The 23,971-nt window shown below is 53.2% G+C and overlaps 1 protein-coding gene across 2 annotated transcripts in view; it reads left to right on the forward strand.

Moving 5' to 3' along the window:
• Nucleotides 1-8,124: 8,124 nt before the first annotated feature.
• ZXDC (ZXD family zinc finger C) overlaps nucleotides 8,125-23,971 on the forward strand; it is a 36,545-nt gene continuing 20,698 nt past the window's right edge. The window contains exons 1-7 of one of the 2 annotated variants that reach the window (XM_039218518.1): nucleotides 8,125-9,156; nucleotides 11,800-11,952; nucleotides 12,050-12,128; nucleotides 13,306-13,436; nucleotides 18,067-18,237; nucleotides 21,686-22,371; nucleotides 23,522-23,584. In XM_039218518.1, coding sequence (XP_039074449.1) covers nucleotides 8,172-9,156; nucleotides 11,800-11,952; nucleotides 12,050-12,128; nucleotides 13,306-13,436; nucleotides 18,067-18,237; nucleotides 21,686-22,371; nucleotides 23,522-23,584 — 2,268 coding nt within the window. In that variant the 5' untranslated portion in view covers nucleotides 8,125-8,171. The remainder of the gene's footprint in view (nucleotides 9,157-11,799; nucleotides 11,953-12,049; nucleotides 12,129-13,305; nucleotides 13,437-18,066; nucleotides 18,238-21,685; nucleotides 22,372-23,521; nucleotides 23,585-23,971) is intronic. The other variant, XM_039218519.1, reaches the window with a different exon arrangement.

Here is a 23,971-nt window from a genome sequence, read left to right on the forward strand (position 1 = left end):
CTGTGCTGACAGCTCAGAGCCGAGAGCCTGCTTCAGATTCTGTGTCTCCCTCTCTCTCTAACCCTCCCCTGCTCACGCTGTATCTCTCTCTCTCTCTCAGAAATAAATAAAACATTAAAAAAGAAAAATACCAGGAGTATCTCCTAAAAGCTGAACAATCCCAAAGAGGAAATGTATCCATATTCTGACCAAATGTGTGTTATTAAAATTTTTTTTAATTTTCAAGGTGCCTGGGCGGCTTAGTCGATGAGGCATCTGACTCTTGATCTCAGCTCAGGTCATGATCTTGTGGGTTGTGAGTTTGAGCCCTGCATCGGGCTCTGTGCTGATGGCTCAGAGCCTGCTTGGGATTCTCTCTCTCTCTCTCTCTCTCTCTCTCTCTCTCTCTCTCTCTGTCTCTCTCTTACTCTCTCCCTTTCAAATAAATAAAACCTGAATTTTTTAAACTTTCTTTTATTGTAGTAAAATATATGTAACATAAAATTTACCATTTTAACCATTTCTAAGAGTGCACTTCAGGGCATTGAGCACACTCACACTATTGTGCAGCCGTTCCCACCCACCAGCCCCAGAATGTTTTCATCTTCCCAAACTGAAACTCCGTATCCATTAATCCTTGACTCCCCTCTCCCCTCCCCTCAGCCCCTATAGCCACCATCCTACTTTCTGTCTCTATGATTTAGACAACTCTAGGGACCTCATATAAATGGAATAATACACGGTTTATTCTTTTTGTGACTGGCACAATGTCCTCAAGGTTCATCCATGTTGTGACATGTTCAAAATTTCCTTCCTTTTGAGAACTGAGTAATATTCCACTGTGTCCATAAACCACATTTTGTTTAGTCATTTTTCCATCTAAGGACACTTGGATTGCTTCCAACTTTTGGCTGCTATGAATAATGCCTCTATGTACACAACTGTGTGACTATCTGAGTCCCTGTTTTCAGTTTTTCTTTGTATCTACCCAGAAGTGGAATTGTTGGGTCATATGGTAATTCCATGTTCAGTTTTTCTGAAGAACCACCATACTGTTTTCCATAGTGGGAAACATTACTTAATTATAAAAGTCACTCATGATCTCGAGAACTCTGTAGTTGGCAATATCTCTGATGAACATAGACACAAAAATTCTCAACAAAATATTAGCGAACTGAATCAAACAATACATTAAGAAAATGATTCACCACAGTCAAGTGGGACTTATTCCTGGGATGCAAGCATGTTTCCATATTTGCAAATCAATCACCATGATACATCACATGAACAAGAGGAAGGATAAAAACCATATGATCTGGCACAAAAACAGACACATAGACCAATGGAATAGAATAGAGAACTCAGAACTGGACCCACAAATGTATGGCCAACTAATCTTTGACAAAGCGGGAAAGAGTATCCAATGGAAAAAAGACAGCCTCTTTAACAGATGGGGCTGGGAGCACTGGACAGCAACATGCAGAAGAATGAAACGAGATCATTTTCTCACACCGTACACAAAAATAAACTCAAAATGGATAAAGGACCTGAACGTGAGACAGGAAACCATCAACACCCTAGAGGAGAAAGCAGGAAACAACCTCCTTGACCTCAGCCACAGCAGTTTCTTACTTGACACGTCCCCAGAGGCAAGGGAACCAAGAGCAAAATGAACTACTGGGACCTCATCAAGATTAAAAGCTTCTGGGCGGCAAAGGAAACAATCCCTAAAAGTAATAGGCAACTGACAGAATGGGAAAAGATAGTTGCAAATGACATATCAGATACTTATCAGGCTAGTATCCAATATCTATAAGGAACTCATCAAACTCCACACCCGAAAAACAATCTAGTGAAGAAATGGGCAGAAGACACGAACAGACACTTCTCCAAAGAGCACATCCAGATGGCCAACAGACACATGAAACGATGCTCAGCGTCCCTCATCATCAGGGAAACACAAATCAAAACCACGCTGAGATATCACCTCACACTGGTCAGAGTGGCTAACATGAACAAATCAGGAGACTCTAGATGCTGGCGAGGATGTGGGGAATCGGGCACCCTCCTACACTGTTGGTGGGAATGTAAACTGGAGCAGCTGCTCTGGAAAACAGTGTGGAGGTTGCTCAAAAAATTAACAAGAGAACTCCCCTATCACCCAGCAGTAGCACTCCTAGGAATTTACCCAAGGGATACAGAAATGCTGAGGCATAGGGGCACATGGACCCCAATGTTCATAGCAGCACTCTCAACAATAGCCAAAACATGGAAAGAACCTAAGTGTCCACTAACTGATGAATGGATCAAGAAGATGTGGTATATTTATACAATGGAATACTACACGGCAATGAGAAAGAGTGAAATCTGGCCACGGGTAGCAACATGGATGGATCTTGAGGGTGTTATGCTGAGCAAAATAAGTCAGGCAGAGAAGGACAGATACCATATGTTTGCACGTATAGGAGGATTAGGAGGAACTTAATGGAGGACCATCGGGGAGGAGAAGGGGAAAAATAGTGGGGGAGAGGGAGGGAGGCAAACCATGAGAGACTCTTGAATGCTGAGAATAAACTGAGGGCAGATGGGGGTGGGGGAGGGGAAGAGGGGTGATGGGCACGGAGGAGGGCACTTGTTGGGATGAACACTGGGTGTTATATGGAAACCAACTTGACAATACACTATTTAAGAAAAAAAACCCATATGATCATTTCAATACATGCAGAAAAAGCGTTTGACAAAGTACAACACCCGTTCGTGATAAAAACCTTCAACAAAGTAGATTCAGAGGGAATATACCTCAACACAATAAAGGCCTTATGTGAAAAACATCATACTCAGTGGGGAAAACCAGAGAGCTTTTTCCCTAAGGTCAGGAATAAGACCAGAACTTGCCCTCTCACCACTTTTATAGCACTTGGAGTCCTAGCCACACCAATCAGACAACAAAAAGAAATAAAACGCATCCAAATTGGTAAGGAAGAAGTAAAACTCACTATTTGCAGATGAAAGCCCTAAAGACTCCATGAAAAAACTACAAGAATTTAGTAAGGTCACAAGATGTAAAATCAATGCACAGAACTCTGTTGCATTTCTATGCACTAATAATGAAGTAGCGGAAAGAGAAATTAAGACAATAATCCCACTTACACTTGCAAAAAATAATAAAATATCTAGGAATACACCTAACCAAGGAGGTGAAAGACCTATACTCTGCAAACTACAAACATTGGTGAAAGAAATTGAAAATCACACAAAGAAACGGAAAGGCATTCTGTGCTCATGGATTGGGAGACTAAATCTTTTAAAAATGTCCATGCTAGCCAAAGCAATCTCTAGATTTAATACAATCCTTTTCAAGATATCAATCTAATTCACAGAACTAGGATAAATCATTCTAAAATTTGTATGGGACCACAAAGACCTCAAATAGCCAAAGCAATCTTGAAAAAAGAACAAAACTGAAGTACCACAATCCCAAATGTCAAGATATACTACAAAGCAGTAGTAATCAAAATAGTATGGTACTGGCAAAAACAGACACATGGGTGGATCAGTGGAACAGAATAGAGTCTCCAGAAACAAACCCATGATTACGTGGTCAATTAACTTCAACAAAGGAGGCAGGAATACCCAATGGGAAAAAGACAGTGTAGCAAATGGTGTTGGAAAAACTGGACAGCAACATGCAAAAGAATGAAACTGGGCCACTTTCTTAGGCCATACACAAAAATAAATTCAAAATGGACTGAAGATCTAAAGGTGAGACCCGAAACCATAAAAATCCTAGAAGAGAGGACAGGCAGTCATTTCTCTGACATTGATCATAGCAACATTTTCCTAGTGGGTCTCCGGAGGCAAAGGGAACGAAAGCAAAATTAAACTATTAGGAGTTCATCAACATAAAAAGCTCTGCACAGCCAGGGAAACAAGCAACAAAACTAAAAGGCAACCTATGGAATGGGAGAAGATATCTGCAAATGACATACCCGATAAAAGGTTAGTATCCACAATATATAAAGAACTTATACAAGTCAACACCCAGAAAACAAATAATCCAAATAAAAACGGGCAGAAGACGTGACCAGACATTTCTCCATAGAAGACATACAGATGGCCAATGGACACATGAAAAGATGCTCACCATCATTTGTCAGGGAAATGCAAATCAAAACTGCAAATCAGTTATCCCCTCACACTTGTCAGAATGGCCAAAATGAGCAACGCAAGAAACAGGTGCTGGCGAGGATGTGGAGAAAAAAGGATCTTCGTGCACTGTCGGTGGGAACGCAAACTGGTACAGCCGCTGTGGAAAACGGTGTGGAGGTTCCTCAGAAAGTTAAAAATAGAACTGTAGATGGAGCAATGGCACTCCTGGGTATTTACCCAAAGAATACAAAAACACTAATCCAGAGGGAGGCATGCATCCCTATGTTTATGCAGCACTATTTACAACTGCCAAGATATGAAAGCAGACTAAGTGTCCATCGACCGATGAATGGATAAGGAAGAAGTGGCATAAAGATACGATGGAATATTATTCAGCCATAAAAGAGAATGGAATCTTGCCATTAGCAACAACGCGGATAGAATTAGGGAGTATAATGCTAAACTACATAAGTCAGAGAAAGACAAATACCATGATTTCACTCATGTGTGGAATTTAAGAGACCAAGGAAATGAACAAAGAAAAGAGACAAAAAACTACTGGATTCTTTTTTTAAAAAATATTTTTATTTATTTCTAGGAGAGAGAGAGAGAGAGAGACAGCGTGAGCAGGGGAGGGTCAGAGAGAGAGGGAGTCACAGACTGAAACAGGCTCCAGGCTCTGAGCTGGCAGTCAGCACAGAGCCTGACGCGGGGCTCGAACCCACGAACCGCGAGATCATGACCTGAGCCGAAGTCGGACGCTTAACCGACTAAGCCACCCAGGCGCCCCCTGGATTCTTAAAACATAGAGAACAAACTGCCAGAGGGGAGGTGATGGCGGGGCGGGGGGGGGGGGATAGGTGAAGGCATTAAGAGTGCACGCACTGTGATGAAACACTGAGTAATGTGTCGAATTGTTGAACCACTATATTGTATACTTGAAACGAATATAAACTATATGTTTATTACACTGGAATGAAAATAAAACCACAAAAACAAAACCTCCATTCATGATCTAAAAAAAAGGCAAGTAGTCAACAGGACAGAAGAATTAAGGGAAGGTACCTTTCGTTCCCCACCTCTCTTTAGAAGCAGTTACAAGGACTAGCAGTGTCTTGTGAATGTTTCTAGAAATTTTCTAAGGGTATGCAAGTACATGAACATACACATCGTTTTTCCCTCCTTATACAAACGGGATCCTTCTAAACAATGCATGCATTGATTTTTCCTAACGATGTATTTTTAGCAGAGTCCTAACAGAATGTAAAGTTACTGTTCTAGAATGAACAAGTCAGTGGTTTTTAGTTGACACAACTGAGTCTAATTATGTCTAATTCCAGGGTGTTTCCATCACCCCAAAAAGAAATTCCATAGCTATTAGGAATTAGTCCCAATTTCCCTTTACTGTCCATTCCCTGGCAACCACGAATCTACTTTCTGGCACATGGCCAGAAAAGTCACCTTTTCTAGACAGATGAGTGGAAGCCTATAGTATGTGGTGTTTTGTGTCTGGCTTTCTCCCCTTAGCACGTCTTCAAGGTTCACTGCTGTTGTAGCCTGCTTCCGTACTTCATCCCTTTTTATGGCTGAATAATATTCCGTCACGTGGGTATGCCACATTTTGTCTACCTATTTGCCTGTTGATGGACACTTGGTTGTTCCCACCTTTCATTATGTAGCATTATGGATAATCTACTATGGGGGCTCCTGGGTGGCTGTCGGTTAGGCGCCTGACTTTGGCTCAGGTCACAATCTCGCAGTCCATGGGTTCGAGCCCGGCGTCGGGCTCTGTGCTGACAGCTCGGAGCCTGGAGCCTGCTTTGGATTCTGTGTCTCCCTCTCTCTCTGCCCCTCCCCTGCTTGCCCGCTGTTGCTCTCAAAAATAAACAAACATTAAAAAAAAAAGTTTTAGAATAATCTATTATGACCATTCACAGACAGGTTTTTGTGTGAATGTGTTTTCATTTCTCTTGGGTATATGCCTAGGAAAGGAATTGCTGGCTGATAGGAAAATTCTGTATTTAACTTTTGCGGAGCTGACACGCTTTCTTGCACACCGGCTTCACCAGATTACATTCCCACCAGAAGTGTGTGAGGGTTCCAATTTTTCCTTCATCCTTACACTTGTGCTTTTTCATTTTAAAAAGTTATAGCTGTCAGTGGAGAAGAAATGTTATATCCTTGTGGTTCTGATCTGCATTTCCCTAATGAGTAATGATGTTGAGCATCTTTTCATGGGCTCATTGGCCATCTGTACATCTCTGGAGAGGTATCTATTCAAATCTATTGTTTTTCAGTTGGGTTGTCTTTTTGCTGTTGGGTCAGAGGTTTTTAAAACTATATTCTGGGTAGTAGTTGCTTATCAGATACAGGATTTGCAAATTTTTCTTCCACTCTGGGGTTGTCTTTTCACTTCCTTTTTAGTGTTTTTAGACGTAAAAGAGTTTCTGGTTTTGACGAAGCCCAATTTGTTTCTTTCATTGCTTGTGTTTTGGTTTCATACCTAGGAAACCATCGCGTAATCCGAGGTCACCCAAATGTACTGTTTTCTTCTAACAGTTTTTGCTCTTACGTTTAGGTCTTTGATCTATTTTGAGTTACTTTTTGCATCTGCTGGGAAGTACGGGCCCAGATTCATTCTTTCCTATGTAGATATCCAGCTGTCCCAGAACAATTTGTTGAAAACATTATTCTTTCCTCCATGGAATGGCCTGGGGACAATACAGTTTGGCGCATAAATTATATATACATACTTACATTTATATATACGTATGGTGTTCCCTATTCTTTTCAGTATATTTTATGTACCTTATTTTTAAACTCCTTTTGATAAGCCAAATATTTAGCAGAGAGTCTTCCCTGTTAGCCTCTGGGCATACAGGGGTGGATGAGACTGACCCGGTTCCCGCGCTAAAGGAGTCTACATTCCAGAGGGGGACATAGACCACGAATTATCCAGGAAAAGGGCAAATAAAAAATAGCTTGAGAGCTATAAGCAGAAGCAAATCAGAGGGGCGGGGGAGAATAAGAGGCTGGGTGAAGAGTGTACGTGATCGGAAGGCCAGTCTTCCTATAGGAATCAGAGACCAAGCTGTGCAGGGTCGAACTGGCTTCGCCTGTTGGAGGAACTGGAATAAAGACGGGGGTGGGGGGGGGAGGGGATCGGGGATCGGATTGTAGAGTGAGGGGTAAAGTGGTGAGAAATGTGGGGGAGACAGCAACGGGGTGCACCAAGTCAGGACACAACCATGCCCTAAGGAGACTGGGTGGAGGGCATGGTGGAGGCTGGGGAGCGGCTGCTGCGTTATCTCCCTAACAAGCTAGTCGTGACCTAGGGGTTTGGGTCAGGAGGGCAGTGACGTGAAGCAAAGTGGGGGCGCTCCCGACTGCGCCCGGAGTGAGGGGTGGGGTGGGGGAGTTCCGGCAACAGTTGGGTCAGGGCTGCGGGAGGTGCAAGGCTTTAGGAAGTTTAGGAGGAAAGGCAGTTGGAAGAGCGTGGGCAGGGAGTGGGGGGCGGGAATCGGGGGCGCTGCGGGTCCGCGGGCGAGGTGCCAGAGGCAGCGGGGCGCCTCAGCGAGCTCACACTTCCGTGAGCCCCGCCTGGCGCCGCGACCTTGACTCTCCCGGCTCCTGGCTGTGACCTCGGGCAAGGCACTCGAACGGCCAGGGCCTCAGTTTCCTCACCCTTGCGAGTGTGAAGACCGTCGGCTGCCGTTACTGATCCCCTGCCCAGTGGAAAGCTAGCACCGGTCCCCACGGAGGGGGACGCCGCAGCTCGCGAGGTCGGCCTCGGCCGAAGCCCCGGGGGCTCGGCGGCCAGCGGCACCCGCGCGCCCGCGCCGGCCAGCCCGGGCCCGGCAGGCCTCGCGCGGCGCCCCGCGGCGCAGGCGCAGGCGCAGACGCACGCGCACGCGCAGCTCCAGGCCGGACTCCGGCCGTGCTCCGCGCCGGGCTTTGGCGGCCGCACGGCGTCGCGCACGGCTGGGCGGGGCGGACGGCGCTTCCTCCGAGGCGGCGGCTGGGACGCCGCGGCTGGGCCCAAGATGGACCTTCCGAAGCTGCTGGCCGCGCCGACCGCGCGCGGACCCCAACATGGCGGCGGCGGCGGCCCCGGCCGGCTGCGCCGAGGCCCCGGGCCGCCGCCCGGCCCCGGCCCCGCGCGCCGCCGGCTGCTGCTGCTGCGGGGCCCCGAAGATGGCGGGCCGGGGCCGCTGCGCGGGGAGGCCCGGGCGGCGTCGGAGGGCCCGCGGCCGAGTCCCCCGCCCCCGGAGGACGGCGGCGACTCCTTCGTGGTGCTGCTGGAAGTGGCGCGCGGCGCCGCGGCCGAGGCGCCCGGGCGGCGGGAGGTCGGGGCCAGCGCCGGCGCGAGCCCGGCCGGCCGGCCCCAGCAGGGCCCCAGCGGCGCGGCGGCCGCCGCCCCCGAGCCCGCGGCGGGCCTCGCGGGCCTCGCGGGCACCGTCACCATCAACAGCCAGGACCTGCTGGTGCGCTTCGACCGCGGCGTCTTCACGCTGGCCGCCGCGCCGCCGCCGTCCGGCCAGCCGCCCCGGGGCCCGCCCGCGCCCCCGCCGCCGCCGGGGGGCGAGGAGGCCGCCAGCCCGGCCGAGGGCAGCCGCGGCCCCCCGGGCCCCGGCCCCGCCGGCTACCGCTGTCCCGAGCCGCAGTGCGCGCTCTCCTTCGCCAAGAAGCACCAGCTCAAGGTGCACCTGGTGACGCACGGCAGCAGCCAGGGCCGGCGGCCCTTCAAGTGCCCGCTGGACGGCTGCGGCTGGGCCTTCACCACGTCCTACAAGCTCAAGCGGCACCTGCAGTCGCACGACAAGCTGCGGCCCTTCGGCTGCCCCGTGGGCGGCTGCGGCAAGAAGTTCACCACCGTGTACAACCTCAAGGCGCACATGAAGGGCCACGAGCAGGAGAACTTGTTCAAGTGCGAGGTGTGCTCCGAACGCTTCCCCACGCACGCCAAGCTCAGCTCCCACCAGCGCAGCCACTTCGAGCCCGAGCGGCCCTACAAGTGTGACTTTCCCGGTAACCGCGCGCCAGGGGCCTGCGGGCGGGCTCGGGGGGCCGCGGGGCCGGACTGAGCCGCGCAGAGTGGGGGCGGCGGCGCCCCGCGTCCTGCGGCTCACTCGGGCAGGATTTCAATTCCGTGGGCCCGAGAGCGAGGGGCGGGAACGGAGCACCCTGGTGTCTGCGTTCCAGCCCTTTCCAGGTGGTTCGGTTTGGTACCTCCACTCTGCATCGCTGCGGGGATTTCGACAGCGAGGTAGCACAGTGGTGACAGCCTGCCTTCCCCACGGTGGAGGCCACAGGCCTCTCTCCTAAGGTGCTTCAGGCTAATGAAAGCGATCAAGCGTCTTCCCAGATGCTTGACTTAGGAGTGGGGCCTTTGTTTCCTGGGATCTTTCATTGCTTAGAAATGGCTCAGTTTCTCAGATATTTCCGCGGGGAGCACTCCGGTGTGGGAGGAGCACAGACGATTGGGCCAGATGCTAGGGTAGCCACAGGTGTGTGGTGCATTGCGCTTTGGTGCCTTTGATGCTTTCATTTCCTTGGGACTTCACAGTGTGGGGAAGTCCTAAAAATTATCCTCGTTTTGCAGATGAAGAGTCTGAGGCCCAGCAGTGTAGATAAAATCCAGGGGAGGGCTCCTTCTCCGCCAGCGTTGCCTGCAGTGGCAGGGAAGGCAGGCGCTGTAGGGTATAAACCTCTCCAGGATCGGCAGGTTTAGGTGCTGGAAGGGGAAGCATTGCCATCCCAGGGCGAAGAGAAGATACCCGTCTGGGCAGGAGTTGATCTTGGCGGGGGGTGTGACGCTGCAGAGCTAAGGCAGTGAATACAGGCCGTGATGTGGGGAGTGAAGCTGGAAAGGTGTGGGAGGGGCCAGTTCAGGGGGAGGGGCCTCCCATGTCCTGTTCATCGAAACAAAACTGGCCTACATGGCGGGCACCGCCCAGCTTGTTACTGATGTGTCTGTTGTATACGTGCAGCGTGTGTCATAAAATGCAGTCAGACATAGGGGTTCGGAAAGGGTAGAATGAAAAACACATGCTAATAGTGGCTTGTTTTCTTCCCACGGGCTTGTAGACTGTCTTGTGCGTCCCTCTAAGGAGAATGTGGGTTGAGACCACTGTGAATCGAATGATGCTGGTAGCCTGCTCCCTAGTCAAGTGCAGGAGTATCGTTCCAAGTAAAATACTAGGAAAGTCAGGGCTGTAGCTTCCTTCAGGGTACGAAGGTCCCCTGAGAGGTTTTTTTTTTTTAATGTTTTAGTTATTTTTAGGAGAGAGAGAGAGACAGCGTGAGCAGGGGAGGGTCAGAGAGAGAGGGAGTCACAGACTGAAACAGGCTCCAGGCTCTGAGCTGGCAGTCAGCACAGAGCCCGACGCGGGGCTCGAACCCACGAACCGCGAGATCATGACCTGAGCGAAAGTCGGACGCTCAACCGACTAAGCCACCCAGGCGCCCCAGCCCCCTGAGAGTTTTGAGTGGATCAGTGGGGTGTTTAAGACGGGTGGGATCAGGAGGGGGGCCGGTGAAGGCCTGAGTTTGCCTAGGTGGTGGGATGGTGAGGGGTTCTGCGGAGGACAGATCGCCTGAGGCAGATCACAGGGTTTGGTTGTGACTGCAGGGAGGGTGGACCCTGCTGAGGCTGAGAGATTGACCTGTTGGAGTGTCTGAATACATCAAAGCCCAAAATAGGGCCTGGCTGGGGGTGGGGAGGCAGGGCAGATGTATGCTAAAGAGGAGGATTTTAGGGCATGTAGGAAGATAAACATATCCCAGTTGGGTGTTGCTGGGGAAAGTAGCGTTCCTGGGGCTAGTGCTTGGATGCGGGACGTGCAGCTTGCGTCTGCTACAGGCACGATGGATGACGTTAAAGGCTCTGAGAAGAGCTGCATCAAAGATACGTGGTAGGCATCTTACAGCCTGGCATTTTCTATTCCGTTTGGACCCTGAACCTTTTTGTTAGAGGAGAGCTTTTGATGCGGGAGGTCTGGGACTTGCTGAGGTAGACTCCTTCCTGGTGGCACAACTGGGGTTGATAGACAGACAGACAGACAGACAGGTGAAGGCGAGTGAAGACTCTGGTAGCCTTTGACAGCAGGGTACCCGGGGGAAACAGGCAGAAGGAAAAAAGAGAAACCTGGCATCGAAGGGGGATATTGCCAGTTACAGAGGAGGCCACGGAGGACGTTTGTAAGCGTAGAGGACACAGCATCACCCCCAGGGGGGTGACAGAGTCTTGGTATAACAACGGTTTGTGGCCCTTCCAACCGCAACCCTACCAGGCAGAACCCTTGTTCCTTAGGCTCTAATCTCTCTCGTTGGGTTTTCTTTGGTGTCGCCTTGGCAGGACTGACATCAGAGGTCCCAGACGTAAGCACGATCCGTGCTGTGGACCTGGGAGCACGTTGCTGCCCTGATCGGTGGCTTCGCACCCAAGTCCCATCACAGCAGGTGGCCTGCACGTGCCCGTTGGCTGCCCTCAGCCACCGTTCGGGAGCAGGCCTCGGTGGTCGCGGCCACGGTGGTACCTTCCTGGAGGCCCCTCGGACTCCTTTCCTCCTCGTTTGCTTCGCCGTGAGCGTGTCCTGGAGCGGCGGTGCGCTTCGCCGGGGTCCGTGGCGTCTGTCGCGCCGCTGAGCCACGTCTGTGTTCCTCGTTCAGGCTGTGAGAAGACCTTCATCACGGTGAGCGCCCTGTTCTCCCATAACCGAGCCCACTTCCGGGAACAAGAGCTCTTCTCCTGCTCCTTTCCCGGGTGCAGCAAACAGTACGACAAAGCCTGTCGCCTGAAGATTCACCTGAGGAGTCACACGGGTAAGCAGCTAGGGAGCGCGGCGCCGTTGCGCCCACGGTTTGTCTTCGGGGCAGCTCGCGTGTGTGATCACGAGGTGTAATTTTTGTCTTTTCCAAGGTGAAAGACCTTTTGTTTGCGACTCCGACAGCTGCGGCTGGACCTTCACCAGCATGTCCAAACTCCTGCGGCACAAAAGGTACTCTTGGCGCTTCGGTTGAGCTACTGGGGTGGAGAAGGAATTTGGTGCGTGTCCACAGCGGGAGCCTCCGGATGACATGTATCTGTTGGCTTTTATTTTTTTTTTTCAAGTTCTAAGAAAAGGAGCCCATTGTAGCTAATTTGGAAAACTCGGAGAGCTGTGACAAGGAAACCACTCCGAATCCGATCACCTATGTCAGTTTTTCTGCGTGTACTTGTTTTTAAGGGTAATTTGTTTACTTCACGTACACGCCAATATTTTTTAAATGTTAGGAGCTTTTTTGAAATATTTTAAGACAGAAGGAGCTTCCTTCTGTCATTACAAACCTTCCACGGTGATAGTGACACGGGGCTTCGCCTGTGTGCAGGGGATGGTCAGCACTGGACGTATGCGTCTCCTTTAACCTTCACAGTAACTCTGGCTTCCGTGTCCCTCTCGCTGTGTTGCCTTGGGACCCAGAGAGATTGAGCGGCTTATCTGTGCTTGCCCACCTGGGGGTGAGGGGCTCACTATAAAAATGCTAACACAGGAAAGGGTGGCATTTATGTAGGGACTTGAGGATTGCCGTTGGTTTTCTGTGCGCGCGTCCTTTGCCCTCGGTAGCTTGGAAACCTTGCTTCTTACCAGAGTTTCTAAACTGTGGAAGTCACTTCATCAATACATTCGGCAGCCAGCTGTTCAGATTGAAGCAGCACTAAGTGTCGGGTCCGACTCTCAGGTCAGCCTGTCGTTGAAGTAGAGTTTTTGTTTTTTTTTTTTACATTTTATTTATTTCTGAGAGAGAGAGAGAGAGAGACAGTGTTAACAGGGGAGGGTCAGAGAGAGAGGGAAACACAGAATCCGAAACAGGCTCCAGGCTCTGAGCTGTCAGCACAGAGTCTAATGCAGGGCTCGAACCCACAAACTGAGATCATGACCTGAGCCAGAGCCGGGCGCTCAACCGACTGAGCCACCCAGGTGCCCCAAAGTAGAATTTCTAATTACAGGGCAGCTAAACTGCAACCCTGCCCACAGGGACCAGAGAGAATTCAGATTTTCTGATACGTAACTGATCGTTTTCTTTCAGCGCTGACAGTTCGTAACATGCGGAACTTAATGCAAAGAGTCACCTCTGCGGCCGGGTGTCTCCGGGCGGTGGGAGTAACTGCCGTTCCCCGTTTCTCTGTCCTGGCAGGAAGCACGACGACGATCGGAGGTTTACATGCCCCGTGGAAGGCTGCGGGAAGTCCTTCACGAGAGCAGAGCACCTGAAAGGTCATAGCATCACCCACCTGGGCACAAAGCCATTCGAGTGTCCTGTGGAAGGTGGGTTTTTGACACATTCCTTTGAGCTCTAAACCAGCGCACGTCCACGTGGTTGTTGAGAGTCTGACTTGTTTAAAGGTATCTGACTTGTTTAAAGGTAAGTGATACTTGCCTGAAGACGGGCTGAGTGTAAGTTGCAGCCTTAGGTTTCATTAGCTGGATCTTACATCCGTGCTTTCCCGCGGGAGCAGCGTGCTGCGCAGACCTCGGCATCAGACCGGTTAGAGTCTTGGCTCCACGGCTCACTCACTCCATCCATGGCTCTCGTTATTACCCGTTTAGTTTGGTGGTTGTGAGGATTAGGGGCAAATAACGTGTGCAATTGCCTCTTCTGGCCTCTGGCACCTGTCACGGACTCCATAAAGGGTAGCGGTTTGCACTGTGATTGGGCAGCAGTAAAGTCAGGCTGGCCTTTTGAAAAGTGTATTAGGAAGTTTTGTTCTCTGAAACCCCGGAGGTGTGATTCACTGGCCAGCGGTCAGCCCCGTGGCCTGTCCGCGCTGGGGCTGTTGCAGGTGCCGCGGGGGTGCTGCAGGGGTGCCGCGGGGGCGGAGCGGTCGGTGTGCGGTTGTGAATCCGAGTCCTGGCCCTCCTCGCTGCGTTGCTGATCTCAGGCCGGCTTCTCCGGGCTGCAGTTTCCTTATCTGGAAAATGGTTAATAGAGACCAACGTGAACCTGAGACCAGTTGCTAGAACGTCGCGGAGATAATACCGATAGTTTAATCAGGACACAGCCCTCTGTCGTCGGAGCTCCGGTGGGGGCGCCACGTGGGCCAGTAACGTACAGGGACGCGGAGGTGACCCGCACCCTTCCTGGAGCCCTGGGGGGGAGCTGGGAGCTGGTGCACAGCAGCGCGTGGCAGCGGGTGTGGACTCGGGGCCGTGGGGTGGGGGAGGCAGCATCGGGGCCAGCACCTCGCTGGAGGTGGGCACGCGGGGCTGAAAGGACGAGGAGGGGCCGCATTTTAGGTCCCCCGTGGCGGGGACATACTGCTCGTGGGATTCGGGGGGGAGGTGATTTACCTGCGGACGTGGGTGGGCGCTCCAGGCGTGGCGTGGTGTGACCGAAGGCCCCGGGGCTGGAGTCAGGCTTCCTGGACGCCCACCCCGAGCCCGCCACGTAAGTCACTGTAACCTCTGGTGAGCAGCGCGAGCGCTCTGCGCCCCTTTTCGTCATCTTTGAGGGGGTCCTAAAGCCACACAGGGCTGCAGGAGGGCTCTGTGAGGTGACAGGTTGAGTCGGGGCCCATAGGAAGCAGGAGATGTCCTCTCCTGTCGCCATTCCTGTTGCTGGTAAGTAAGAGAGAAGGCCCAGCCCAGAACCCTGGGGACCACCACTGACGCACGTGAGGAAGGGAAGGGGAGCCCTGGGAGGGCCCTGGGAAGGGGTGGGGAGGGTGCCCCCGCTGGTGGCCCTGGAGCCGGCGGAGGCGGACCTGTGGGGAAGGAGAAGGGCCGTCCCGAGGGCGCGGTGGTGCAGGAGCGTGGGGGGCGGGGGGCGAGGAGCCGGGGGCTCCTGTGACAGGCTCAGTGGGTGTGCCAGGGAGGCTCGGGGGTCAGGGGCGCCCTGCTCGAGCGCCCTGAGCGGTGAGCGCCGGTGAGGCGGGGGGTGGCCTGCGCCGACCCCTGTCCTGGAGGCCCCTGAGCCAGAGAGGAAGGGTGTAGCTGGCTCTGGAGGAGGGGCAAGGCTTCTGCCTGTCCGTACCTGTGTCCTCGGGGCTGCGGGCAGGTGTGGGCTGAGCTGGTGGGTTGGGGGGGCAGATGGGGTGACTCAGCGGTGCGTGGTCGAAGAGCGCTCTTCTCAAGGGGTTGCAGGTGAGGGCGGGAGCCTCAGGAAGGGTCCTAGAACCCTCTTTCGGGTTGGCGGAGGGTTGATAACTTTTTTTTTTAAATAAGAATTGATCGTTCTTACGTCTGGGTGATGAGACCATTTTTCCTGCTTGAAGTGTTTCATGGTAAAAACCAAAACACCACCACCGTCCGTCTTTTCACAGGGCCTGGAGGAGACGAGAGGGTAGGGCCACGCAGCAGCGAGCGCGTTGAGGGAGGACACGGTGGCCGAGCGAGGACGGTGTGTGCTCGGCGACGGCGGCGGCGTACCTAGTGCGGTGTGCAGAGTCGAGGGCGGGACGTGTACGTGGCCCTCGTGTAAGCGGGGAACGCGAGCTGAGAGGATGCCCGTGGCGTTTGTCCTTGACGGGCTGCTTCTGTCCCTCCTCTGCTCCTCTGCCCCTTGGCGGGTCACTTGCCATAGATGTGGGGCGCTGAGCACTTACAAAGCACGATTGATTTGTAAAGAATGGGCGCAGATCTCAATAGATAACGTTGCAGTTATGAAAAGACAGGCGTGGGGCGTCTGGCCGGCTCAGCCGGTGGAGCGTGTGACTCAGTTTTGGGGTTGTGAGTTTGAGTCCCACGTTGGGTGTAGAAATTGCTTTAAAAAATACAACCTTAAATAAATGAAGTCGCCTTAAACAGAAAAGGTGGTTATCAAACATTTAAAAAAAAAGGCTGCTGTTAACACACATGGAAAAAATGGTCGTGTTCCTGGTCGTCAGGGCATGTGCAAATTAAAACGAAATCTATTTTGTCCCCTGTTGCATTAGCAAATATTTTAAAACCTGGAAACCACTGCGGCAAGAGTGACGGGCAGCCCTGTCGGGGTGGACCCCCGGCCTTGGCAGAGCAGTTTGGTGGGAAGCGTTTTGGGGACCCTGTTTGATCCGCTCCCCTGTCCCGGCTGGAGAAGGGCCCTGCAGGCAGGGCAGTCCGGGCGCCGGGTGGAGCAGAGCACGCGCTGTGCACAGCGCGCCCGGGCCTGGGGGCGGCCCTTCCCTCTCGTGGTTTCCCAGTGTTCTCGTGGGGGCCCGGCCTGGACGCGGGCTTGGCGCTTCACCTGAGAATGAAGTCGGTTCACAGCTCCTCCCGGAGGCAGCCGGGGCCCTTAGTCAGCTGGCCGAGTTCTATCCTCAGGAGCCTCTTTTCCTAAAAGAGGCCTCCCCCCCGCATGGGGGCGAGCAGGCCGCTCCGAGGCGGGGCCGCAGCGCAGCCGTGCTCCTTGCACCTCCTTGGGCGCTGCGGACGCTCTGTAGGCTCGGATTGTTTTCATACCCCTCGTGCGGCCGGCGTCCCTCCCACCGGCAAGGAGAGGACAGGGACACCAGGAAGAGTGAGTGAGGCCACGTGGCCGGGAGGGGCTGACCTAGTGTCAGGCTTTGCCCGCCCCGCTGCCCTTCGCGGCCTGCATGCACCGCCCCCCCCACGCTCTGGTGTGCACCCCAGCTTGGTCAGGACCCGGTCACCTCAGATGCTTCTTGCCTCTTGAGCCCTTTCCCCTCGCCTCAGGAGGTGCGCCGTTTCTTCTTGCTTCCAGAACGCTTGATGGCACTAGCTCTGCTTGTTTCTCCCCTTTGTCGGGACAGCTGGCTGTTCACGTGTCCCCACCAGCTCACAGGCCCGTAGCTGCCCAGAGCCCCGCTTCCCTGTCCGTGTCCCCACGGCGCAGAGGTCAGGGCAGGAGGGCCGCGGGGCGGCCGGGGGGGGTTGGTGGTGGAGTTTTTGAGTTTGGCTCGCTCTCCCTCTGACGTGCGTGCAGGTCTGTGGGCCAAGCCGTCCCACAGCTAGCGAGGCGCTGCCGCCTCCGCCTGGTGTAGGGTCACGTGCTGGGTCCCTTTGGGCATCAGTTTCTCGGTGGTCAAAGGAGAGGAATTGGCTTTGGTGATCTGTTGAGGTAGTTTCCGGCTCTAAACGTTACAGGTGGTAGCTGAGTGTAGGTGATTGGTGTACGTTTTTAGCAATTGAATTTTTAAGGGGTTGTTTAACACTTCATTTGACTGACTTTGCCCGGCAGCCCTGTGAGGTGGGTGAAGAAGCAGGCCCAGAGTCGACTTGTCCAAGGTTGTGTGTCTTCCGCACAGCCCAGGGGAACGTTGTATCTCCTTTTAAATACAGTTTGCTTTCCAACTTAATTCCTTGTATCCGGAGGGAGAAGTATTCTCTGCCCCCTTCCAGTGGGTCTGGTTGGACCAACTGAAATCGACAGGAGACAGATGAACGGAACATGCAAGTTAGTTTCGAACGCACGGGAGGCCGCCCAGGCAGGAGACTCCCGGTCCGGCAACACGAGCCTGTGTATCCTGAGCTGGACAGAAGCGGGGGAGGGGCCTGGGACTTTCAAAGGGAAGGAAAGCAATTCACAGGAAGGTGAAACAAGTGACGGTTCGGTGAACAAATGTTTAACTGGGCCCACAGATGACAGCGGGACACAGAGAGGACTTCGGTCAAATTGTCCACTGTACCTCGCGTCGTAACGTAGTTGTCTGAGGTGATAGCTTTCTCCCTGGAGCAGGTCCCCCTGCAGGAGGGGGAGGGGTGTCAAAGTCTATTCCTGAGTCTTTCGGGCCTTGATGGTTTCCCGCTGGCCTGACGTGCGCGGCAAAGTGGCCGGGCTTGGGGGCGGCCAGCCCGCTTTGGCCCCTGTGCTTGCGATGCCGCCCCGGGGTTACTGCGTCTGTCCCTTGCCGGTGGTCAGAGCCTGGACTGCATTGTCTTACGGTTCTGATGGGTGGAAGGTAAGCGCTGGTTCCTTGGGCGTCCTTAGGCTTACCGCGCGCTGCCCGTTCTGTTCCAGGGTGCTGTGCCAGGTTCTCCGCCCGCAGCAGCCTCTACATCCACTCCCGGAAACACCTGCAGGGCGTGGGCGCCCCGAAGAGCCGCTGCCCGGTCTCCAGCTGCAGCAGGCGCTTCGCCTCCCAGCACAGCATGAAGGCGCACGTGGTCCGTCAGCACAGCCGGCGCCCAGGTCTGCTCCCCTCGGGCTTCCTTCCCTCCCGGGGCGCTGCAGCCACGTGTAAGCGCGGCGTGTGTTGGGGGAGCAAGCACGTCCCTCCTGCCTCCGCTCCTTTCCGAAGCTGTCGGGAGTCCCTGGGGCGAGCCTGGCGCGGGTGCGCCAGCCCGCGGACGGTGCCACCAAGCCCCGTGGCGTCCGTCGGGTTCCCCTCCCACCTCTTGCCTCTGACCCCTGACCCCTGTTCCTTCCCTTGCCTCTGAAGTGCTTTTCTTGAGAAGTATTCAGTCGCCCACTTTTTATTTGTTTATTTTATCTTCTTATTTATTCACTTATCTGTTTATCTGTCTATCAGTCTTCTCCTTGGTTGGCTTTTCCTAATATGGGTCTCCTAAATCTGTCTCCCTCTGAGACCTTTGTCCTGAATTCTGAGCTTGCCTCTCGCCCATTCCGGTCTCCTTCACTCCTCTTTCTCTGTCCCGTTGAGGCCTCTGGGTACTTCCCTTCTGTCTCCTCTCCTCCGTCCCAGCACCGAGGTGAGGACAGTCCTTGAAGACCAGACAGCAGGGGCGCGGGCGTGGGGGGTAGTTGGCTTGAGGGCCTGGAGAGGGGAGGCAGAGAGGGAACCGCCGCAGCAGCCGGAGAGGGGCTGCGGGGGACGCGAGAGCCTGGCTGGCTGGCTCCGTGGCGGCCCGGGACTGACAGGCCGCCTCCCCAGGCTGCGTGCACAGCCCCACGGGCAGGACATCGAGGGGTCTCGGCGGCCGCGCGCTGCCCCTGCCGTGGGGCGCTCCCGCCGGCCTGCGGGGCCTGTTCCGTGAAGTCCTGGCTCGCCCGAAGGTCACTCGGGTGTGCTGCTCCCTGGGCCCTGCTCCCGGCCGTCTGTGCGACAGGCAGCGCCGGCCGTGGGGCGCAGCCGCTTCCTGGCCAGGCCCGGGTCTGCAGGCCCCCGTTTCCTCGTCTTTAAAGCACGACGAGAACCTGAGCAGTTCTTCTTCTGCTTCTTCCTCTCCTGTGGAGATGCGGTCGCTTCACGCCTGTGGCCCGCACAGCGATTGCTATTTAGCCTTGTACTGAAGCTGCCCCTCTAACCTCTCGGCGTTGTGAGGACTCCCGTCAGGGGCTGTCACCTCAGCACACAGAGTCCAGTCAAGAGCCTTAGGCTGGCGGGCGAGGCCTTTCGTGGTCGATTCCCACCTCTGTCTCTGACGCTTACCCTCGCCACTAGCAGCTGAGAGCTGGCGCTGTGGGACGCTGTGCACCGCGCCTCGTCTTTGCTGCTGTGCTTCCCTCTTTCCTGGCCTGGCTCGTTCAGAAGCCAGTGATGGCATCGTTTATTCAGATGAGCTTCCTTAGTCTCTGTCTGATGTGAGAGCCTCTTAGCTATTTCTGGGTGCCTGTGTTTCCCAGGCTCTGAATTAAAATGTGACGTTGACTGACGCATGTGCTGTTCTTCCTGCCGCGGTCAGGGGTAGATGACTAGGTGGTGTCCCAGTGCCAGCCTCGTGAGAAACGGGTGCTTGGGAACGTCCGTTGTTGTGGATCAGTTCTGCCAGGGGCTCTGCCAGGGTCTGGGTTGGCTGTTGGAGTTCACCTCCTGGTGCTTCTGGGGCAGGAGCGTCCTCACAGCCCTGTCCCTGATGAAGCTGAGGTAGAAAGGAGAAGGACCCGTCTAAGGTCACACGGAGAGTTGGTAGAGCGAGGTCACAATGGTAACCTTGGGCTAGAAGCTGTAGTTATTAATGTTTAATGATTTCTGAATATCTGGGCCTTGCAATGACAGGTGTCCAGTCAATATCTACGAAATTAATGTAATGGTAAATGGAAATTTATGAACAAGTTGGTATCTGTTTGCACTGTGATCTTTTTCCAAGTTTATTCATTTTGAGAGCGAACGTGCGAGTGGGCATGTGTGCGTGGGAGGGGTGCAGAGAGAGGATCCCAAGCAGGCTGTGCACCATCAGCACGGAGTCTGGCACGGGACTCAGTCCCATGAACTGTGAGATCATGACCTGAGCCAAAACCAAGAGTCACTCAACCGACTGAGCCACTCAGGTGCCCCTTGATACTGTCTTGAAACTTTGAGGTAGTGTAACACCTCGAGAAGATATATTCGGAATTTGGTTATTAACTCGTTTGTCTGTAGTAGATTTCCTTCATAGGTCTGCATTAGAACTATAATAGGCACTCGGAGCTGGTGTGCACAGCTGGAAAGTAGGAGCTTGCTTGGGATTAGCTAACAGTCGGTGTAGACGGAATAGAGCCAGAGAACTGAGGGGGCCTTTTCCCTCTGGCCAGGCAGTGGCACGTTCTAGAAGCTTTGGGTAGAGATTTTTTTGGGAAGGAATAACTTTGAGGCCCTGTTTGGCTCCCAGATATTTTGTGCTCCCATTTTCCTGTTTGCTGGGTGCTTGAAGAGTCCTAGGATCTGGGGTGGGGGATTGGGTGTACGGGTGCATAAATCCCTGCTTTGAATATTCCTTGGAATATTTTTAAAGTGTGGTTAATGTTCATTATTCCTCCAAGGGTAGTCTGTTTAAAGTATTTAATTGAACAACAAAGAATCAAGTATTTAAAGACTGATATGACCAATGACTGAGACTGAATGAACAATTAAGGCTCAAGAGGGATTTGTTAGAATTATTTCTGCTGTAGTCATTAAATGCTGGTGCTGAAGGGACCGTGTGGGTCAGATAGACTCCCCACCCTGGAGATGATCATGGCCCAGGGGGAGGTCAGAGTGACAGAGGTTGGAAATACAGTGGTGGTGGGGGAAGGGGAGCCCATCAGGAGAAGCCGCACGGAGGGAGCGCAACCCCAGGGTGCCCTGTGGCTGGCGTCCAAGTTCTGTGCGGTCCCTGGAGTTGGGGCCTTGAGGCAGGGCCCTGATTCCCGGGCACGTGGGGCAGAACAGTTTTCATTCCCGCCGATCACTCTCAGATGACTCCAGTTTGTTGTGGGGTGGGGTGTAGATTTTGATGAGACAGGAGCTGATACAAGCTGATTCCAAAAATACCCCAGAGCCAGAGTGCAGCTTATGTCTGACTTCTGAAGATTTGTGTTCTGCGGAAGGCTTTACAGTCCTCTTGAGGGCAGTTCCTGTTGTGTAGCACAAAGAGCATTGGGTTTGAAGCGGGAAAGACAGGAATTCAAGTCTTGCCACTTCCTGTTACCAGTTGACGGGACTTTGTGAGACATCACGTAGACTCTCAAATCCTTCCTGGTCTGGAGGAATCCCTGTCGGTCTACGGATTGGAGCCAGTGTTTGTAACACGCCCGATGAGGTTATCACACCTTCCTTTGGTGTGTGACCACCTTCGATGCACCAGGCAGCGAGCAGGTGCAGGAGGTATAGGAGCTGCATTGATGGGGGCGCTTGCTGACCTAATGTCCAAAGCACAGGCCAAACCTTTGTAGTCTCCTCAAGGGCATAAAACAACCAGAGTATTCGTTTCTCTTTCAGATCTCTTCCCCCAGCTTGGAGCTGCGAGTTCTCTTCCACACAGCAGTGAGCTCGGCAGCCCAGGCCAGAGCGAGCTCAACAACATCGACCTGGCAGCGCTCTTCTCTGATGCTCCCGGGGACGGCGGGCGTGCCGCGGGGGCCTCGGAGGAGGCGCTGAGCTCGGGCATCTTGACTGTTGACGTCACCTCTGTGAGCTCCTCCCTTGGCGGGAACCTCCCTGCGAATAATAGTTCCTTGGGGCCCATGGACCCGCTTGTGCTGGTGACCCACAGTGACGTTCCTCCAAGCCTGGACGGCCCTCTGGTCCTTGGGACAGCGGCCACAGTTCTTGAGCAAGGCAGCTTCAGTGTGGACGACATGCAGACGGTCAGCGCGGGGGCGTTAGGCTGTCTGGTCGCGCTGCCCGTGAGGAACTTGAGTCAGGACCCGCAGGCTTTGACCGCAGGAGACTTAGCAGACGGCACCGCTGCGTCGACCTCTCCGAGCCCCCCACCTCGAAGCACCAGTAGCCCGGAGCTGCTGGCTCCCATCAAAGTGGAACTGGACTCGCTCCCGGGCCCCGATCCCGTCAGGCAGCAGGAGCGGAGCCGAGGGGCGCCCCGGTTGGCGCCCTGCAGTCCTGCGGAGAAGCACAGTCCCCAGAAAGACGCGGGGTTCAGTGCGGGGACCGGCACCTTCTATTTGGTATGAAGTGCTCTATTCAGTCACCACCGTGTAACTCGCTTCTCTTACACTCAGTCTTGAGGATGTTCTGGATTAATCACTCGTGTGCAGACATTTCTTACTGGTTTGCGGAAAGATGGAGCCCTGGACTACAAGTCTGGAAATCTGAGTTCTGATCTTGAGTCTGGAACTGACTAGTTTTTAGGACCTTGAGGAAATCACTTATCCTGTCTGAGCCTTAAGTTCTCATTTATTTCTAAAATGAGAGGGTTTGGCTAAGATGATTTCTAAGGTCCTTTTGAGTTTTGTGATTCTGTGATGATGTGTTTCTTGAAAAAAAAATGGGGTATTTCGTAATGTTGAAATGTTTTGCCTTTGTGCTTTCCACGGGATTAGAGGCCCTTAGACTTACTAACAGCCCTCGAGGAAGAGGAATCATGACACCAGGTTTAATGGAAACTTTAAAACCATGCAAAAGAAAAAAAATTTATTTTAATTAGAATTAACAAGAGAGAGGAGTGGCTTGTGAGCTTTTGTTTCTGGAGGGTTAGGAGAGGACTTCTCCAGTTTTGAGGCTCGACAGTTGATATGCTTTTAATTATATTTATGTCAGTTAATACATTTAATATAATTTAATTTAAAATAATTTAATTAAAGATTCTTGGGGGAGAGTCTGATTATTTTCCCTCAGTCTCAGATGGGAATGATCAAATAGGTTTTGTCTTTGTGGCACGGGTTAAATTTGACGGTGATACTTCCGCTGTTCCATATGTTAAGTCCTATTTTACCACAGTTTAAAAAAAAACGAAATCCTTTGAATTAGAATCCAGCATGAGGGATGTGGTAACCCATCTACCACGGAGCCTGTCGGTCTGAGAGAGGCACAGTCCGTCGTACCATTTCTGGCGGCTCTCACTTGGCGGTGGCCTTGCCACACTGCCAGCCTCTGTCTGGGCGGCCGTGGCAGTGGCCAGGCCACCTGGTGACTGGCCCGGGACGGGAGATGGCCAAGGCTCAGAGATCAGCGGGGAGGCCGGGCCTGTGCGGAGAGCCTTGGTGCCTTGGGAAATGAGTTCTCGGTACCACGGTATCTCCAGAGCCGCAGCTGTGGGTGGAGGCAGGAGAAGCCGCCATGACCTCGATCCTGACTCCTTGTTCATTTTCTCGCTAGCTGTGTGACGTTGGGCTGCCTCGATTCTCTGAGCACAGAAGGTGTGTGGTGAATGGGTTACAGGTATGCCGCGAGCTGTTGAGGGCTGTTCCTTTTCATCTCGTTGTGATAAGTATTGAGCTATTTTTCACATCAGAACGTTCACAAATTTACAGAAGCGAAGTCCCATTTGAATACCGTTTGGCCCCCTCAGTAAACTTCCTGAATTGGGTACCATAGTTACAGTTCTGACGTACATAACTGGTGAGCCGGGCCCCTCTACCAGGGCGGCCTCCGCCTCTGTGGTGGGGATAAAGTAGGACCTCCCTAGGCCTGCCGTACTAGTATCGTGTGGCATGTTCTGGAAGATGTTGAGAAGTGGTGCAGTTAATTAACCTTGAACCACCAAGGGAAGCTGGTGATTTGTTTCAGACAGCAGAGAAGTGTGTAACTCTTTTTATACCTGTTTCT

The sequence above is a fragment of the Hyaena hyaena genome, unplaced genomic scaffold (genome assembly GCF_003009895.1).
Source record: "Hyaena hyaena isolate Hyena2069 unplaced genomic scaffold, ASM300989v1 scaffold_775, whole genome shotgun sequence".
NCBI lineage: Eukaryota > Metazoa > Chordata > Mammalia > Carnivora > Hyaenidae > Hyaena > Hyaena hyaena.